We start from the raw sequence: 17989 nt of genomic DNA on the forward strand, positions 1-17989 counted from the left end.
GTTGCTAGGTGGACAGAGCCAAATAAAGGCAGAGGAAGGGAGAGAGAGAGAGAATGCATTTAAAAGGCTGCAGAGCTCAGTGAAAAGTCATGGCCTTGAGAAGTGTTGTTCAAATGCCTCAGCCGGAAATGTATTATGTCACATTCGCTCTTCACAGTCCTCAGAAAACAGCGTTCCCCTGACAACTGCTGGCGTACTCTTCAACTGACGTTATGCCGGTGTATGAACTGGGGTTTGACAACCAAAAGGAGTGTGAAGAATGAATCATGTTTCTAGAGCTTGTTAAATGAATGAGAGAACAAAAAAGTATCTTTATTTGTTTGGCACTGGCCGTATCTGCATTTCACATTGTGATGAGTCACATGGAACCAAGAGAAAATCTATATCAAAACCTCAAACTGTGTCTGGCTCAGCTTGGATACAGGAATAAGAAACAAGTTTGATTTCAATCATTTCACCGTGGTTTAAAACAATATACATACATATATACTTACCCAAATGGAGACAACACTGAGCAGAGCTAGACAAATAGGAAAAATATGTTGTTCTCTATCAAAATTCTCTCCTTAAGCTAATGGACAGTCTGCATATGACATTTTCATAAGTAAAGGCTTGCCTTCGGAAACCTACGGCATTTATAGATTGTCTGTTGTTATATCTCCTTGCCTGAGGTAACAGAGGAAGAGAACAGGGAGATTAGGGATTGATATCACCAAGAATGTCTGAAAGCTGACAACCCAAACTCATCCGTCTCTTTAAAGCACACCATCATCCCATTCTGTCTCCACACCACGACTCTACAGTGTCCTCCTGCAACACCCCCCTCCACCAGTTTTCCTGCCAACCAAATGGGTGCAGCAGAGAAAATCAGAAATGTCAAACTACTCTACTTGCCTTTGTATTTGTAGCTCAAAACCACACAACTGTCAGAGATGTGTGTTTGACAGCTAAATAAAATGACAAGATCACATTCTCACATACACACAGTACAGTATGTACACAGTGTAAGCCTTGGAGGTCGATATATCAAACATTTAGTGATGCAGTAGTCCAGAGAGTAGAGTTAGAGATCAGGGTGAAGGAGATTAGCAGGCCAGTGCTCAGTGTAGCCTGCAGGAACTGTCTGAAGAGATTACGCTAACAGGCTTAGTATACCACCCTCACCATAAAACCCTTCCCACTCTGATTCCCTGAACTGTAACTTTTCCCCCCCCCATATGAAACAACAGGCCAAATGGCAAACAAAACAAAACAAAACAGAGAGATATACAGAAAGAATCAGAGGGGGAGATGGAGATATGGATGGATTCTCTTTCAAGTCCATTAAACCGTTTGTTCATAGCAGTGCATGTTTCCACTTCCATGCCTATGCCCTATCGCTTGCTCATTCCCTCAATTCAACTCTCTCTCTCTCTCTCTCTCTCTATACTAAGAGAAGAGTGTGGACCCAATCCACTGGTCTGATGGCCTGGCATTTGGTTGAGCCTAGAGTGTGACTGCTGAGGTGTGACGGCATTAGCATACGTATTGTGTATATGCTCTCAGACAGATGGCCAAGGCCAGTAAGTCGCCTAACACCCTCTTTGTGCATCTCCTCCTGCTCTGTCCTCCTCCAAATACCTCCACAGACTCATACACGCACAATACACACAAGCATTCTCTCAGACGACAAGGACCTACACACACCTCACAAGCAGGGCAGACAGGGAGCACGCTTCATACACATCTGGATGAGATTGTAAGCCCTGCACCTTGTTGTACTGGAGTCTCCATTCACACGACTCTTAAGGATAAGAGTTTGACTAATGAGTGCTAATGTGGGTACCTGGTGAGAGCTCTTTGATTCAGGGTTATTAAAGGACATCAAATGAGGACTGATGCAGCAAAGGTGTAAAAGTTGGAGACGGTGAATAGGGACGATGGGGGAGGGCCCTTAAGGCAAAACAGGAAGACAAATTTCAGTAAGATATGTAGGTGCCTCAGCGAAGACTGAAACAATAATGTGCAGGTGTATATCATGTACCTTATCTGAGAGATGTCAGTGGGTTTATAAGTGTTTGTATAGAAGTGAGCATTTGGGAAATGATTTAACTGTGGATGACAGCATATTTAAATGCACATGAGAACAGCCCTGTAGATTCATATTAATAAAATGAAAACCCATCAGGAACACTTCCCCCATGATGAGATGCCATATCTCTGGTGTGGGAGAGGGCTGACTGGTATAGCAGGAGGGAAGCACACGCACACGCACACGCATACGCATACACACACACACACACACACACACACACACACAAAGCTAATCCCTCCTTCCTCAGCTGGTGTGTCAGGATCACTTAAAATAGGCACATAGTTCTCACCTTACAGCCACAGTCCTCCTACGACCCGCAATTCTCTTAAAATGCGGCACACACAACTAGACAGAGAGGCACTATTTATATCACTTTATTCAATCGCAAAGACACTCACACCTCATTTAGATTCTGCCTGAGTAACTTCAAAAGCAATAGACAGGAATTCCAGCTTTGCAGTACTGAATTGGCTAAAACCCTGTGGTATAAACCAACCAACCAACCAGTCCATAGAAGGGGGTACACACGGGAATTTCAATAAGTAATGTGGAGTTTGGACACTTGGGAGTAGCTGTCAGGGACCAGTCCTTGTTCCCTCTCCTCTCCACTGGAAATGTAATGCGAAGGTGAATCTCATTTTCCAGAGCGAAGGACAGCAGTTGGGGTCAGGGAACCCCAAACAGCAGATCCCTCTCCTTGCAAACACAACAATTTCATCACTGAACACAAGGGTGTGTTGGAGGACAAGAGGGGTTAATGAGGAGGGAGAGAGAGAGACAGACAGACCGGGGGAGGGAGAGAGAGGAAATACATTCAAACAGATGAAAACATAATTGCTGAGTATGTTTGGATAATCAGATGACCACTATGGCCTCGCACAGCTGGTGAGAGGGAAAAAGAGGGAGAGAGACCTCCTCATTTCTGACCTTAAATAAATACAGCACTATGGACAATCACTGGAAAAGAAAGATAGAGAGAGTAGGTGAAAGCAGTCATCATGAACACAAAGGCCCAGGAGATGGAACAGCAGGGCAGTCAGTCATGCAGTGATGCAGTGGGGCTGTCCACAGGAAATCTGTCTCTCTGGCCAGAACAATAGGCCTGGGGAAGCACAGCAAGTCCACACAAAAGGCAGGGTGGGAGTCCACTGCTGCCTGGTATAGAACAGCCAAAAATAAAGCACAGCTACACTATAATGTAGGTCAGACTAGTACTCTCTCATGCGTGTGTGCGTGTGCGTGTGCGTGTGTGTAGAAAGGGTTCTAATCATCACCTTTCTTGAATAGGAAATACATTCAATTTCTACTTACATTGTGACCACTTGATTTCAAAGCTTTGAGGGTTAGAGGGTTGAGCAGATATACACACATACCTCTTCACCACTTCTCTACATTCAGGTGTTCTTGTCTGGGACTGAATGAAAGCTATATGACTCAGCATGGGACTGGGCAAATTCCAAAAAGAATGGGGAAAATGACCATAACTTCAACTGGAGGTAGATTTGTTAGAAAAGACTCTTCAGAGGCATGAATAAACACAACAATCAAGCAGTTATAGCCATTACCAGCAAGTATAGCTCAATCTAAATAAACAGTTAGATCCTTCCAAGTTGCATCTTCCTCTGAAGCAAACCAAGGTCAGCACAGGCATCTGGGACTGCAGAGTATGACTGGGTACTCTTTCAGGCACAATTCTGATTTAAAAAAAATGCTACATCATGACATGAGCAACAAGTTTTTTTTTTTATCACCAAGTTGATTACAAAGACACTGTTTTTGAACAATGCTTTGCCTGCAGCCAATCAAAACAACAGATCAAGATGAAGATTTGGGGTTTGGACATCTCCCAACATGGCTGAGGGACTCGGGGAGATAAGAGACATTAGAGTTACTTCTCAAAAGGGAGCACCTTCATTAGTCTGGTGTTGGTTCAGCTACAAAACATCTGACATTAGACAAATCACATTTTTCTGCAGTGTATGCAGATAAACAGGTGCTTCAAAAGAAGGCAACACTAAAAATGTCATTACCCCAGGCACTGCACAATGAAGATGATTGTGATATCTAGTGATATTGAAGTAATTCCAATAAAAACTGCAATATTTCTAGAATGCCAGCTTGAAAAGCTAGATGGTATTTCATATATTTACATCAGCAATAAGAAATTGGAAAAAACAAAACAAAACACAATTTTATTCTAAAACACTTTGTTTTGTATTGTTGGCAAAAGATATCCACAATTTATTAGGCCTAGTTCTTTTTTTGGTTTTATTGTCAGGTATATGTTGAATTAATGGTACTGAACTGGATAACTTAATGGATAATGGATAACTGAAAGCTTATTTTTGTGCTTTTTGTTTTGTTGTTATGGTGGGTCAGAGGAAAGTCAAAGCTTTTTACGTGAATATTTAATTTCTTTAAGTGTTCTGTTTAAAGAAAAAATCTAAATATCAGGGTACTGACTGAGGGCCATAATGCCCATACCAAATCCAGAGCCACGGGACTAGATGCCAAAACAGTACCAGCTCAGGTCTATCTGTAGTGAAGTCTTGACTAGACTAAGGCCCTCTCACAGTGAACTTTTGTCGAGGTTTACCCATGCAAGACTCAAACAAAGCCAGACGACACAGAGCTGGTACAGTGCTGGAACCATGGAACCAACTGTACAGTGAGACAGATGGAAACACTAGCATTCTGGTCTAGCTGGTCTATCTCTGCAACGTCACTGAACGCTGCACAGACCAATTTTGCTCTGGCTAGAGAGATACAGGGTATTCTCTCCTAAATACAGCATAATTTACACACACATACAGCTCTGACTAACTAATTCTATTAAGCACACACATATACACACACTCAGAAAAACAACAAACATCACTAGCACTCAGCTTTACACAGACAAAAAAAAAGGGAGGTGATATAGACCAGCATCATGGATTTAACCCAGTGAGGCTGCCACCTGAGCCTTAAGTGTAATCACAGCAAAATCAGACTCACATATCTACAGGAAGGCATCTCTCATTTCCTATTTGAGATGCAAAGCTGTTGACAAACTATGAATAATACAGATCCGTGACTGATTTCACTCCCAACAATTTAAGAACTGAGCTACACATAAATATAACTGAAATCAGGTACCAGTGCTGTCACGTTGCAATTATCATTAAATTGTACTTGGCTGGTATTTTTATCTAATACTGGAACATACACGAAGCAAAGAAAGTACTGACCGATAAAAGAAAAGATCATTGCACAGCCCAATGTGAGAGACAACTCTCTATGGGTATACTTTCAGATTCAGAATATAACTTAATGAGAGGACGACCTAAGTAGCCTGTGAACCAGTAAAACGTTAAATCGCAGGATTTTGGTTACGGGTTCGTGTACATTTGAGATTATGGTTACAAAAGTACACAGAGTACGAACTATTGCATCATACTGAACGTTTACCCACTGGCTCAGATATGTTTCTCCTGTTAAATGAGACAAAAGCTGAGAGTTGAATTTCGCAAACTTTGGCTGAGTAACCAGAGAAAAACTCTGGAAAATGTCCATCTGATCTTGCAGATACACGCACACACACATTCTCTCTCATTCTCTCTCTCTCTCTGAATTACTTGCGAGGCGTCAGCCACATTATAATATTACTGTGGTATGGACTGATCTTACCCTAAAGTACATGCGAAAATGGTAAACGACATAAACTTTCCAAATACAAACTAAATAAACAAATTTTGCCAGAGGGCATAAACTGAGTATGATGCCTTGTAAATACGCAATTCCCGGAGTCGAGGTCCTGAAGTTCTTGTAAACTGTCGAACCATTGTACTCCCAGCGACAGTCATTGCAAACAATTGCTTTTATCTGTGTGCGCTTTGTCACTGATTCATTTAGTGATTTATTAGAAGGATTGCACTCTCATGAATGCTTCACCAGCCAGGCCATTACTAAAGACCTTTACGATGATAATGAACACGGAGTGATCGGATTTAGCCAGTACATAAATTACCAAAACATTGCTACACATGTATGGACAATCAGAGCTCGACAGGGAACGCAAATTCTACCACACATGACATGACTTACCAGCCAATTCGTCGGGCTCCAAACCCGTTTCTGTGTCAATTCCACATACTACGAAGTAATGGGCGAAGCGGCAGAGCGCCGATCCAGAGCCCGTGCTGCTTGCGCTCATCCTGAATAGAGAGATTGGAGCTTTGTCCGTCTTTAGAAGTCCAAACAAAAAAGCCCCATTTTCAACCCCAAACCAAATCAAAGAAAACAACGCACTGCTGCTTTAGCTTGCTAGTCGGCCGTGGAGGCAGCCGTACTATAATATCGACAAATAATTCTTCACTGTCGTGTTTGGAAGAGAAATATTCGTTTGTTTGTTCGGCGTCACAGAAGCGTTCCCGTCCTCTCTTCTCCGTTGCTCTGACAGCTCCGTTTTAGCCGTTCTACGTACACTGAGGGTGCACTTCACTCTACCGCCTCGTTTTCACCAAGAGACGACTGGCTCTTGGAGGGCGGGAGGTTTGAAAGTCACATCTGTCCAGGTTCGTGGAACCACTATGGAGTTATGCCCTGTTGATGCAGGTTTAAAGCATGTAACACAAAGATTTACAAGAGCTCTGTCATCTGCCTATGAAAGAAAGTTGAAACATATTTAGAAATAGCCTGTTGCCAATCCAGTCATGTATGACCGGCAAGTCTTCACTTAATCATGTATCTTTCCGCTCCATTCGTGTAAAGTAGGCTATATACGGTGTTTGTTTAGTTATTTGTTTTCCTTCTCGTAGACTTTGCATATTTCAGCATCAGGGCTAAAATTGGAGGAATTCTGATTATTTCATTAGATGGGCAACTATTTAATATTTGGCGCAAATGCAATAACAATAACCGTTGTAACGGTGTTTAATTTGGTAAGTCAGTGACAGCATTCATTTACTGATCGAAAACTAAAACGTACAGCCACGTTCATTTAGGAGTCCCCTTAAGTGCAAATGTTAACATTTGTAGATCATGGTAACAGCAAGCATGAGGCCTTAAATTGTCATGCTGGACAGATGTGGTTTAGGACCTCTTTTTAGCACCGGGTACAAACTCTTTAAACATTTCCCTCTAATTTGTCTCGACCATCCTCTCAGTTGATATCCCACGGAAAGATTTGTTTATCTGACTCTTGCATTTATATTTACATGTACATGCACTGCTTACTTCTTTGTGCCATTTCACTGGATGCCGAATGCTACAGGATTGCCACCTACTGGTCACATGGTTATTGAGCCTGATATGTGTACCGTATCTGAAAAGGACAAATTAACTAGATCATGTTTCTTCCGTTTGCACACGGATACAATGTGAATAAGAGTTTTATTTCTATATTCACACACTTAACTTTACATTCTTTGCTGCGATTCATTTTCGTAATCTTACATCTTCGGGAGATTTGGTAGTGTTGAGTTGTAGGCCTAATCGTTTATTGCGCGAAACAGTGACTGTAGTTTACTAAATGTTTAAATTTTTAATGATTCTTTGAAACTTATATATAGGATTCATATCTGGGATAGACTAAAGAGGTTAAAATGACATAAACACGCATTTTAATTTAACATTATTTTAAATGTATTAACCATGTTAAAAACTACAGTCCTGTGAAGTGGACTTTTATTTTGAAAACGAAGATTCAAACGTTTTATTGGTGGTCATCGGGAAAAGCGTCATTAGACTCGCTGCTTACACAGTGTTATCCAGCAGTAGTAACATTTTAAGGTCAACTTCGAGTTGTTACACAGCGTAGAAACTGTATTCTTATCATGGACTCAGATGTTTGGAAGGGAAGAAAGTAAGAATCTTGCTAAATGAAAAATAGTTAAACCAGCTTGATGGAAACTTTAGTTAACTAGTTATAGTTAGATGGTTCAGCTGAAATCGATGTAATCTGGTGGCAAGGTAACTGACATGCCGAGAAGCTGAAAAAAGCGCCATTTTTAAATAACATACCTAGTAAAAGGGGATGGAATCTCGGTTTAAGGCTACGATATGATTCTTGTGTGGTAAGTCTTTGCTAAATTAGCTTGCTAAACAAGCTGACGTTACTTTGTTTTCCGATAAATTACAAACAAGGAAATTAACTTCCTCGTGAGTATGCACAACATCTTGTCATAATAGAGCAGTCATTAATTGATTGGGTTTGTATTAACACTTTGCATTCTGTTAGCTGTTGGCAACCATGCCCATCAGCTAACCGAGTTGTCAGACCGTGCGCTACAACAGGCATCAGCACACTTTAAATCGTTTCAGTTCCTTTTAACATAGCTCATCATCGTCTATCTGTCGTTCGTTGCCCAGCCAACATGCGAAGCCTCACTTGCTTATAAGCAGTTAGATACGTTGCTACAACAAAAAAACGGCGAGAATCACTTGAGACCAGACGGGGAAGCTGAGTGGTTGGAATTAAATCACAAGTGGCTTGATGACTTAGCAACAGTGACTTTATTACCGACCTTCCCTGATTAGGTGCATCATTCACGCCTGTTTCATCAGAAGCTCAAGACAGTGTGACTCTAAAAAGCTGGATGACTATTATGATCTTTTGTTGCGCTCTGCCTACTGATGTAATTTCCCTGATTCAAGTGTCTTGATTGTGGGTTCTTACTTCAGATTTCAGTGGTCACTGGAAGGTTTCAGTAGTCTGGGGATGGATGTGTAAAGAAGAACAAAGCATACCCAACATCTGTTTCTTTATTTCACTACCTTTTATTCCCTTTGAAGACAAGATGAACCCCTCTGCTACAGCACAGTCTTCCACCCTCCTTCCTCCTGTGGATGCAGGGAGCGCTAGAGCTCCCGCTGGTCTCCTGGGGAGCTCTGGAGGTCTGGGGAGTTCAGACATGGAGTTACAAAAGATGCTAATAGATGCAAGGATGCGCTGTGAAAACCACAAAACAAACTACCAGACCCTGAAGGCTGAACACACCAGGTAGCCTCAGAACTACTGTTGTGTGTATGTGTATGTGCATTACTCAGTCCTTTTTTTGTTATTTGTTGCTGACAGTTGCTCTTTAATCACATTTGATACATTTGTTTGAGCAGTACTACGTATGCTTCATTAACATACAGTTTTCCATTACAGGTTTCATGTGACCATAGTACATATGTATACAGTGAATCGTGTGATAATGTCTCTTACCAAATTCTGTGTGTTATACATGTGATTGACATTGCATTTGAACCTTTGTTTCTATTTGATCTGTGTTGTACAGGCTTCAGGATGAGTACACGCGGGTCCAAGGGGATTTGAAGCGTATGTTGAATGAAAAGCAGGCTGGTCAAGAGAAGCTGCAGCTGTTACTGGCTGAGCTACGTGGAGAACTACTCGATAAGACCCGAGAGCTTGAGGAGCTCAGACTGCAGGTTGTGTAGCACTTCAGTGTTCAGCTCACATGTCCAGCAGTATAGAGTCAGTCTTCAAGCTCATTGCCGTACAGATTCTTCATTTGATTGCTACTCACACTCACTGCAATGTAAACGTAGAGCTGCACAGAGCAGAAACATGATGTCTCTCTGATGTTCAATATCGTAAAATTGCGGTTTGTTGCAACAGTGACTCCCGTTGATTGGTCAGGGTGCCAGATTAGTGGTGGGTGGATCTGGGAAGCATAATGTGGACCCCCACATGCGTTGCTGCTTTCCAGAGAAATACTCCTCAGTCTGGTGAAAAGAGCTGCTCAGCAACTCTAAGTGTTTTGGAGGGGATACATGGTAGTGTCTGACCCTCCCCGGTTAGTGAGGGGGGTTGTTCAAAGAGGTGGGAAGAGGGTGTGGGGGTTGTGCAAAGCAGTGGAAAGGAGGTGTAGGGGAATTAACTCCTGATGCTTTCTATGTCATCTTGATTGATTTTGAAAATATACCAGAGATTTCAAAACACTATTACTGTTCTGTTCTACACTCGTGAAGAAAGAAGTGACAGCCACCTTAATAAACATTATAATTCTGTTTCAGCTGAGATGCGTTGATGTGTTGTCGATTTTTTTTTTTTTCCATTTAGTGTATTACCTTGTAGATTTTTAAACGGTGTCTTTTAATTAGTTTAATGAAAAAGGTATCTTTGAATCTGTGCTGGGCAGGTCATGACCCCTCAGAGGCTGGAGCTGTTAAGAGTTCAAGTGCAGCAGGAAATGGAGACTCCTGTTAGAGAACGCTTCAATAAACTAGAAGAGGTAAGAAAATGTGAGGACATGGTTTTGCGTGTACTAAGTGCTACCAGAGTATAACAATCAAGACTGTACTGCTTACACGTTTCCTTTTTTGTGCTCTCTGCTCAGTGGGGTGGGATTTGGCCCCTGTAGATTTCTGGGTGTTTTTTTGTTTGTTTGTTTTTTTTAAATAATCTGTAGTAGAGTGGCCAAACCCCTCAGTGCATGGTTCCCTAGTTACAGGAAACGACTACCTCAGACTGAACCTCTTCATGAAAGTGTTTCATTTTGGAAAGCGAATGCCCTACTAATAGAGTTGATTTTAATTTCTATGGAATCTAATTAATCTCGATTTGGGTTTGAGAGACTGGTAAAGACATAGAGCTGCCTGTTCATGGAACCTGACTGATTATGCATGCTTTGATTTTTTTTTACAGTTATTTTACTCCGTCATAACATGAGCTAAGCCTCACTGAGAACTATCTAGCCTCGTTTTTTTGCCATATCACAGCAACAGTTTCACCGTTTATGATTTCTTCTAACCTTGCATTCAAGTAAAAGTATTAGCTGGTGGCTGTAAAATACATACAGACAGTTTCCTCTCAAATCTGTGTTCCCTCCTCCCTGTTGTTCCCAATGGCATTATAGGACTTTCTCACTACTCCTCTCTCTTTGCTCTCTGTCTCTCTCTCTCTCACAGGAGGCAGAGAAGTACAGGACAGAGTATAATAAGTTGCGTTATGACTTTACCTTTCTGAAATCTGAGCTTGAGCACCAGAGAGAGGAACATTCCCGCGTTCTGGAGGAAAGAAGGATAAGATACGAAGCTGAGGTCAGTCCACACAGTAAATACAGACGCACTGAAAGTTTGGCAACCTGTCAGTTTTGGCGGATACAGCAAACTATCAGTTGCCTTTATATTATGTTGTTTTCCTGTTTTGCCTGTTGGTGATGCAATAAAACTGTGTCAGAGAGCCATGGTTTTTTGGGGGGTTTTTTTGTATCATGCGACATGCACACTTTTTGTAAATGACAGCACACTGTAACTGTTTTACAGTGTTGTAAATGACAGTGGAGTAGACATTTGTAAACACTGTTGTGTTGTCCACTGAGAACATTCAGCACAGCAGTTTTAGGGTATAAAATACAAGGGACAACCTTTAATATTCAGACTTAATCATATTGATCTGATTTTTATTCATAGTTTGTATAACTCAGAGAAACAAGAACGGTCACAAGTTGTTCAGATTGTTCAATGAATAAAAACTAATTCTATCAGTCAATAGACTTTAACATCATAACAGTACCAGCTTTTGGTATTGGCCAGTTGAAGTTATATGATCTGCAATGAACTGGCGACCTGTCCAAAGTGTTTCCCCGCCTTTCGCCCAGTGAGCACTGGGAAAGGCCCCAGCACCCCTCACAACCCTAATTAGGATAAGCAGCTTAGAAAATGAATGAATTAATTAAAGTTATATGATGCGTAACAGCTATTGTTATTGGCCAATAGAAACTATATGATGAGTATGAGCTATTGGCCAAGAATGATCATTTCAGCGTGTCTCTAACTGAGACACTGTTAGTATGTGTGCCTGTGTGTGTATGTCTGGCGATGACTGCTGTAACCATGGTGTTGTGTGGTGACCCTCAGGTGGCACGGCTGGAGAAGGAAAAGGAGGAACTCAATGCCCAGCTGCAGAGCAGTGACCCGACACGAGACATGAAACGGGTGGAGACTCTACTCAGAGACAAGGCTCAGCTCCACCAGCGAATCAAAGGCCTGGAGGCAGAGGTGGCCCAGCTCCGTGCCGAGAGAGACAACACGGGGGCGCAGGCCGAAAACGTGCAGCGAATCCAGATTCGACAGCTGGCCGAGTCCCAGGCAGCCATTAAGGCCCTGGAGGTGAGAACTGACAACCCGGTCAAACAGAGGGAGAGCGTTGACATATTAGATCAATTCAATATGAAGTCTATGCATCTGTGTACAAACTGCTGGAGGGGAAGAAGACAGCTGTCCTCATGGAGAGCCAGACTAGGTTCGAGAGTTTGTTCTGGTCTCTCGTTCCTGATGATGCCAAGCAGAGCTTTCTGCACAAGCTGTGTTTGTTGAAAGACAAGAACAAAAGACCATATACTTCCAAGCTCTGTTAGAGGAGGGTGACCAACATCTGTCCTCAAGATTTAATTTGACAGTTTAGAATACCTTTCACAGTATAGGTGCATTTTGTGTTGACTCGTTTAAGAACAAATGATTTTATGACTATATAAAATATCAGACTGAGTGAAGAGAAGAGCGCATGAAGAGGTTGGTTGATTTATTATTTGTGATTGGGATCCAGGCAGAGAAGCAGTCGGTTCGAATGCAGCTGGAACGTGTTGAGAAGGAGCTTGTCCTCAGTCAGGAACAGAACACACTGCTCACCAGCAAACTTCACAAAGCTGAGAGAGAGGTCAACACACTCTCCAGTCAGGTAAGTCTGAACTGGTCTAAGACAAGCCTCTTTTTTTTTTTTTCACTAGTAATGTTCATTTATGCTGCAGGATTTTGTTTCATCGTTAAAAAACTAGCATAGCTTTTTTGCATTTACTCATCTTGCAGGCAAAAGGGTTCTCTTAAAAAGAAATGTGACATGTATAAGTTTCTAACACTGATGTGTGTGTTACTGGGTTTTGTGCTGTGATCAGGTTGAGGGAATGAAGCACTCTCAGAAGCTGGAGATAGCCAACATAAGGCTGGAGAGTGAGAGAGCCCGAGGAGAGGTGGAAAGAGAGAGAGACACACTGCAGGCTCAAATGGAAGGTAAAACACGAGAGTCTCTCTCTCTCTCTTTCTCTCTCTGCCCCTTTAGACCAGGGCTGTCAAGCTCAATTTCAGCTCAGGGCACACTAGGATTTTTGTGTGGCCTGAAAGAGCCATAAACCGCAAGGCAAGGCTATATATTAATTTCATTACATATATAGTTACCTTTAGCACAAGATTTTATCAACGGACGAGGCTCTGAAAGCAAAATGTAGAACATTTTTATGAAAAAGTTTGTATACTCAATTATACAATTAATCATATGATTAATACAGTATTTTAGATCATACCACATGATTAACACAGGACTTCAAAAGACCTGAATGTCTTGGCTGTTTCCCGTGAAACAATAAAAAGAGCTGCTTTCAGTGCCATTGCTACAGTAAACATTTTACCTCAGTGGTAAAGAAAACAAAACAGTAGGAGTCGTCCAGCAAAAGGCCATAGGAATATGGTTTTTGGTAAGCTCATGCGGGCTGCTTTAAATGAGGCAGTGGGCCTTTTTGGCCTGTGGGTCTTGAGTTTGACACTTGTGTCTTAGATCTTGACAGTGTAACTTTGATTTTTTTTAATTTTTCTTTTTATCTAGGTTTTTTTTGAAGGGCATAATTAGGTTAGCGGTTTGTGAACTGTGACTTTTTTAGGTGTGCAAGAGCATGTGATTGAAAATACATTTATGTACATTACTATATTTGTAATGCCTTGTTCTGGGATATCACCATTTTTTTTCTCCTTGTCTCAGACTCATTCATTGGCTACATTTCTCTTCTCTCAGGTCTGCAGTCTGACATGGAGGTGCTGAAGTCTGCAGTGGAACGTAATAAGGAAATTCTGGCAGAGAAGGAGAGAGAGATTGTCCGAAGGGTACAGGCTGCACGGGAGGAAGAGGTCCACAAAATCGCCGCCATACAGGAGGAGAAGTAAGAATTCTAGCTGTCTTAAATGTCAGCAGATTGCAAAAAAAAATGAACAAATAACGCTGTCTGTCTCTGTAAATGTCCGTATTTGACAGCGTGTGCATTTGTACACGTGTCTGTGTATGTGTGTGTGCAGGCTGGAGTTAGACAATCGTCTTGCTGAGCTGGAGCAGCAGAGGGCTTTAAGCGAGGCAGAGGGACACGCCCTGAGAGAGGAGTGGGAGGAGCGTCTCCGTGGTGCACAACTGGGGGAGGAGTCTGCACGCAAAGAGCTGCTAAGCCTCAGGTATGCCTCTTCACTAAATCGCAAAGCATATGGAAGGTTAAGTTTCATGACATGTTGCCACAAGGGAATAATGAAATTTTCTCTTAAGGAAAATGAAAATACACTGTTGACTTTTTCCTACAGAGCTAAACTTCAGCAACAGGCTGTGCATTTAGAGGAGCTGGAGAGGCAGAAAACAGAGAATGCAGACTTGAGACGGGTAAAGATACTGTTGACACTGCTTTTAACAGAAAATGCAAATGCTTAAAGAATAAGCAAAAAAAAAAGAATTCCTGCATCACAAATCACTTGAGGACATGTAATCCATTAGAGAGGAGAGAGAAAAGATTCCCCTGAGAAAGTGTTGGTGTCATTTGAGTGCTGATGTTCTCTCCAGTCAAAATAAAACCTCTGTGGTCTCCCCATAACACATTGGCCTTTGTTCCTTGTTTTCAGAGTCCTCTTTAGTCGCTGATAGAGAGCAGATCAGTCTTGTTGTCGTAATTTTGTCTGACACTGTGATGTGTTTCTCTCACACTTCTCCACACCAGCAAAACGCCGAGCTGAACGTGCAGATCAGTACGCTGTCTCACTCAGAGAACGAGCTCCTAGAAACAAACAGTAAGCTGAGGGAGAGTGTAGAGAGACTGAGAGAGGAGCTGAGGAATGCCCGGGTACAGATGGAGAGGACACAACAGGAGGCAGAGAGGTACAGCACAGCGCTGTTCTGCTATCATCTGTTACTGTATTGTTAGGCAGGGACGGTATGTTACAGTAAAGCCCACACAAATAGTTTGTATGCATAGTGCCCCAGTACACCTCTGTCCTGCACATAGTATCCTGTGAGATTGGAGATAAGCTTGTACCTAATCCGCTTAACATGCAGACATTTAATGTTAATAATAGAAATGCTAACAAAAATGCTTTCTTAGGAGAGAGAAGTTGGAATTTGATGTCGGAGGACTGTTCAGTCGTATTTCCTTTTTCTTAGTCTTTTTTCCCCTACGTTTCAGGCTTGTAGATGAAAGACGGGTAGAGTGGCTAGAAGAGAAACACAAGCTGCAGGAAAGAGACGCCGAGCTACAGGAAAAATACAGTCAAGCCAAAGAACGTCTTCACAAGGCAGCTCTCGCACAGAAAAAGGTAACACACACACACACATACACACACCCCTCTTCTTCCTTTCATTTCCACACGCATTCCATCTCTCTTTGAGGCTTATCTTTGTTTTCTTCCCTCTGTTTTCTTCTACCTTTCAGAGAAAGACAATGACAGAGACTAAAGAAAAGAGACTTCAAGATAAGATACAACTACTAGAGGCCAAAATAGCAGAACTAGAGATTGAAGCCACTGCAGCCAAGAAGTATGAACCACATCGAGATTTTACTAACTAACAGGATGTAAATCATCCATAATTGATGAGAAAGATTCTTGTGAATACTCAAAACAATATTTGTGTCCTGTGTGTGTCACATGACGTGTGTTTGTTTGTGTGTGTGTGTGTGATTCTGTGTGTGTCAGGAGACCTTCATACTCTGAGGAGCATGCCCAGCTCAACCGGCGGCTGAAAGATCTGCAGCGCAGACACACTGAATTCCGCCGACTGTTGCTGGGGGGTCAAATGACCTCCACACCCCTGGCTCCCTCACTCCTCATGCCCGGGTCCGAACTGGTCTTCTCCAGCTTACAGGTGAATACAGACAGCTTATGCCGCACTCACACTACACGACTTTAGCCCTGATTTTCTACTCGCCGACAGTTTTTGGAGATCACCGAGAAAAGCCCGAGATCAGAGGCAAATCTGCGTGCACCTGGGGCCCGCAAATCAGACTTCGATAGCTATGTGTGAATTGTTCAAAGACGTCATCCGAGAGACTCTGCGATGTAGACGCCCAAAAGATATCAAGCAGGCTAAATATCTTGACCTGTAGTGTGAAAAGTGTTGTGACCCGGTTGTGACATGCAGTGAGTGCAGTGACGAGCCACAGCCAGTGAGAGCACGAGACACGGGGTGAAGGGGGAACCCGGGGGAGGAATTGTACAAACTCAACAAGCATGGCTGCAACAAAAGTTCTGCTTGGACCCAACTTGGATCGCTTGCTCCTTACTGACATCCATTTTTGGAAGAAAAAAATCCCTGTTTCACGCATGATATTGCGTCATTTCCCCCTCACTTCTCGCGTGTGTTTTCGTGACAAAATGTAGATTGGAGACCAGACAGACTCGTCAGAGATTCCTCCTGGTGAAAGATCTTGTAATGTGTGACCCCCCCTGTCGCTGATCAGTCATATACTGTGCAGACTACAATGACTTTAGATTCCCGATTACAAGACAGCAAGTTGTGTAGTGTGAACAGTACAGTGATCTGACGACTTTGAAAGTCATGTAGTGTGTCTGTGGCATTAGACTCAACCACCCCCTCTGGGTCTGATCACGTGTAGCACTACAGTATCTCTCAATGGCTCTGTTGTTGTTTTGGTCTTTGTCCGTTGTTCCTTTTTGTCTTTGTCTTTCTCTCTCACTGCTTCTCTCTCCTGTCCTCATCTTCCCTCTCTCAGGATGAGCAGTACCAGAGGGAGCTCTCTGTGGTGCGGAGGCGTCTGGAGGAGTTGGAAAGCACTCAGCAGCAGCAGCTGGAGCAGCTGGCCACCCCTATGGACCGGGACACGGACAGGGAACGACTCCACTGTGACTCTCGTAACGGAAACAACAGCGTCCTACAAGAGGGCACTCCAGACCTTTAACACTAGTACAGGAGCAATAAAAATTGACTAAGTGCCAAAAGACCTAGATGAATGGTTTTTAAACAGAGGGCTGTATTTATGATGAATTTGTAATTTGTTCTTGTTTTTGGGAATCACTGATATGCTATTTTTTTGTTGTTTTTTTTTTTAACTTGAAACAGGTTGTATTACTGATGTGTTTACTTCTTGTGGTGCACCAAACAGTGCTTTGTCAAGTCTTTATTCTAAGTGTCTTGTGTTGCTATGGTTTTCCTCCAGAGCTTAGACAATACACTTAATATGGCTTTTTCAATCCTGTAAATTCTCTCTTTTTTAATTTATTGTCTTTTTATTTTAAGATGACATTGTTGAAAATATGTATTCTTCTGAAATTCTTCAGAACCTTGATGGAGTTCAGAGATGTACACCATCAGGTGTACCACTTAAACATGATAATTCTGTTTCTCTTTTTTAATTCGTATGTGTGGTATTTTGTTCATGTCACCTCATGCTGGGAGAAGAAGTTTGATTCAACGTTAAAAGAGAGAACTCTCCAAGAAGTCCCTTTACTTATCACATGTCATCCATCAGTTCACAGGGAGTGCCGTTCTGTTTCAGGTGCAGATTAATCTATGACAATCATATATCGCATAGTCAGGGGAGCAGGACGAACACACCGCTGTTAGAGGATCGGATAAAACGTACACACGTGTGACTGTCCACGTTTGCAGATGAGAAGCATTGCTCTATAGCAGATAAAGTAATGGTGGACTAAGGCCATTATGAATCTTCTCTACCATTGTTGTTGCATTGCTAAAGTAACTCATGAAAGCTGCTGTGAAGAACATGTGAGTGTTATCAGATTTAAGTGTGATAAAATGCTTCGACGGAAAACTGTCTAAAAAGGATTAAATGTACCAGCAAAGCAACACCACCAAGACATAATACCTGAGAGGAAAAGGACAAGAGACTGGCCTCAGTTTAACACACTACCTGTTTCGGGTCTTTGCTT

General features: G+C 42.3%; 2 protein-coding genes across 9 annotated transcripts in view; one reads left to right on the forward strand and one right to left on the reverse strand.

The window, feature by feature from the left end:
* Positions 1 to 6508, reverse strand: part of dennd5b (DENN/MADD domain containing 5B) — a 56159-nt gene extending 49651 nt beyond the window's left edge. For all 8 annotated transcript variants that reach the window (XM_030788749.1, XM_030788740.1, XM_030788724.1 and 5 more), the window contains exon 1: positions 6161 to 6508. In XM_030788749.1, the coding sequence (XP_030644609.1) occupies positions 6161 to 6269 (109 nt within the window). In that variant the 5' untranslated portion in view covers positions 6270 to 6508. The remainder of the gene's footprint in view (positions 1 to 6160) is intronic.
* Positions 6509 to 8941: 2433 nt separating this feature from the next.
* Positions 8942 to 17165, forward strand: cep83 (centrosomal protein 83). Its single transcript, XM_030782958.1, has 13 exons — positions 8942 to 9056; positions 9340 to 9490; positions 11924 to 12175; positions 12612 to 12743; positions 12958 to 13072; positions 13848 to 13992; positions 14126 to 14275; positions 14399 to 14474; positions 14806 to 14963; positions 15268 to 15397; positions 15514 to 15617; positions 15776 to 15944; positions 16813 to 17165. The coding sequence occupies exons 1-13, from the start codon at positions 8968 to 8970 to the stop codon at positions 16996 to 16998; spliced, it is 1857 nt and encodes a 618-aa protein (XP_030638818.1). The 5' UTR covers positions 8942 to 8967; the 3' UTR covers positions 16999 to 17165.
* The last annotated feature ends 824 nt before the right edge of the window (positions 17166 to 17989 follow it).

This window comes from Chanos chanos, chromosome 1, assembly GCF_902362185.1.
Source record: "Chanos chanos chromosome 1, fChaCha1.1, whole genome shotgun sequence".
Lineage (NCBI taxonomy): Eukaryota > Metazoa > Chordata > Actinopteri > Gonorynchiformes > Chanidae > Chanos > Chanos chanos.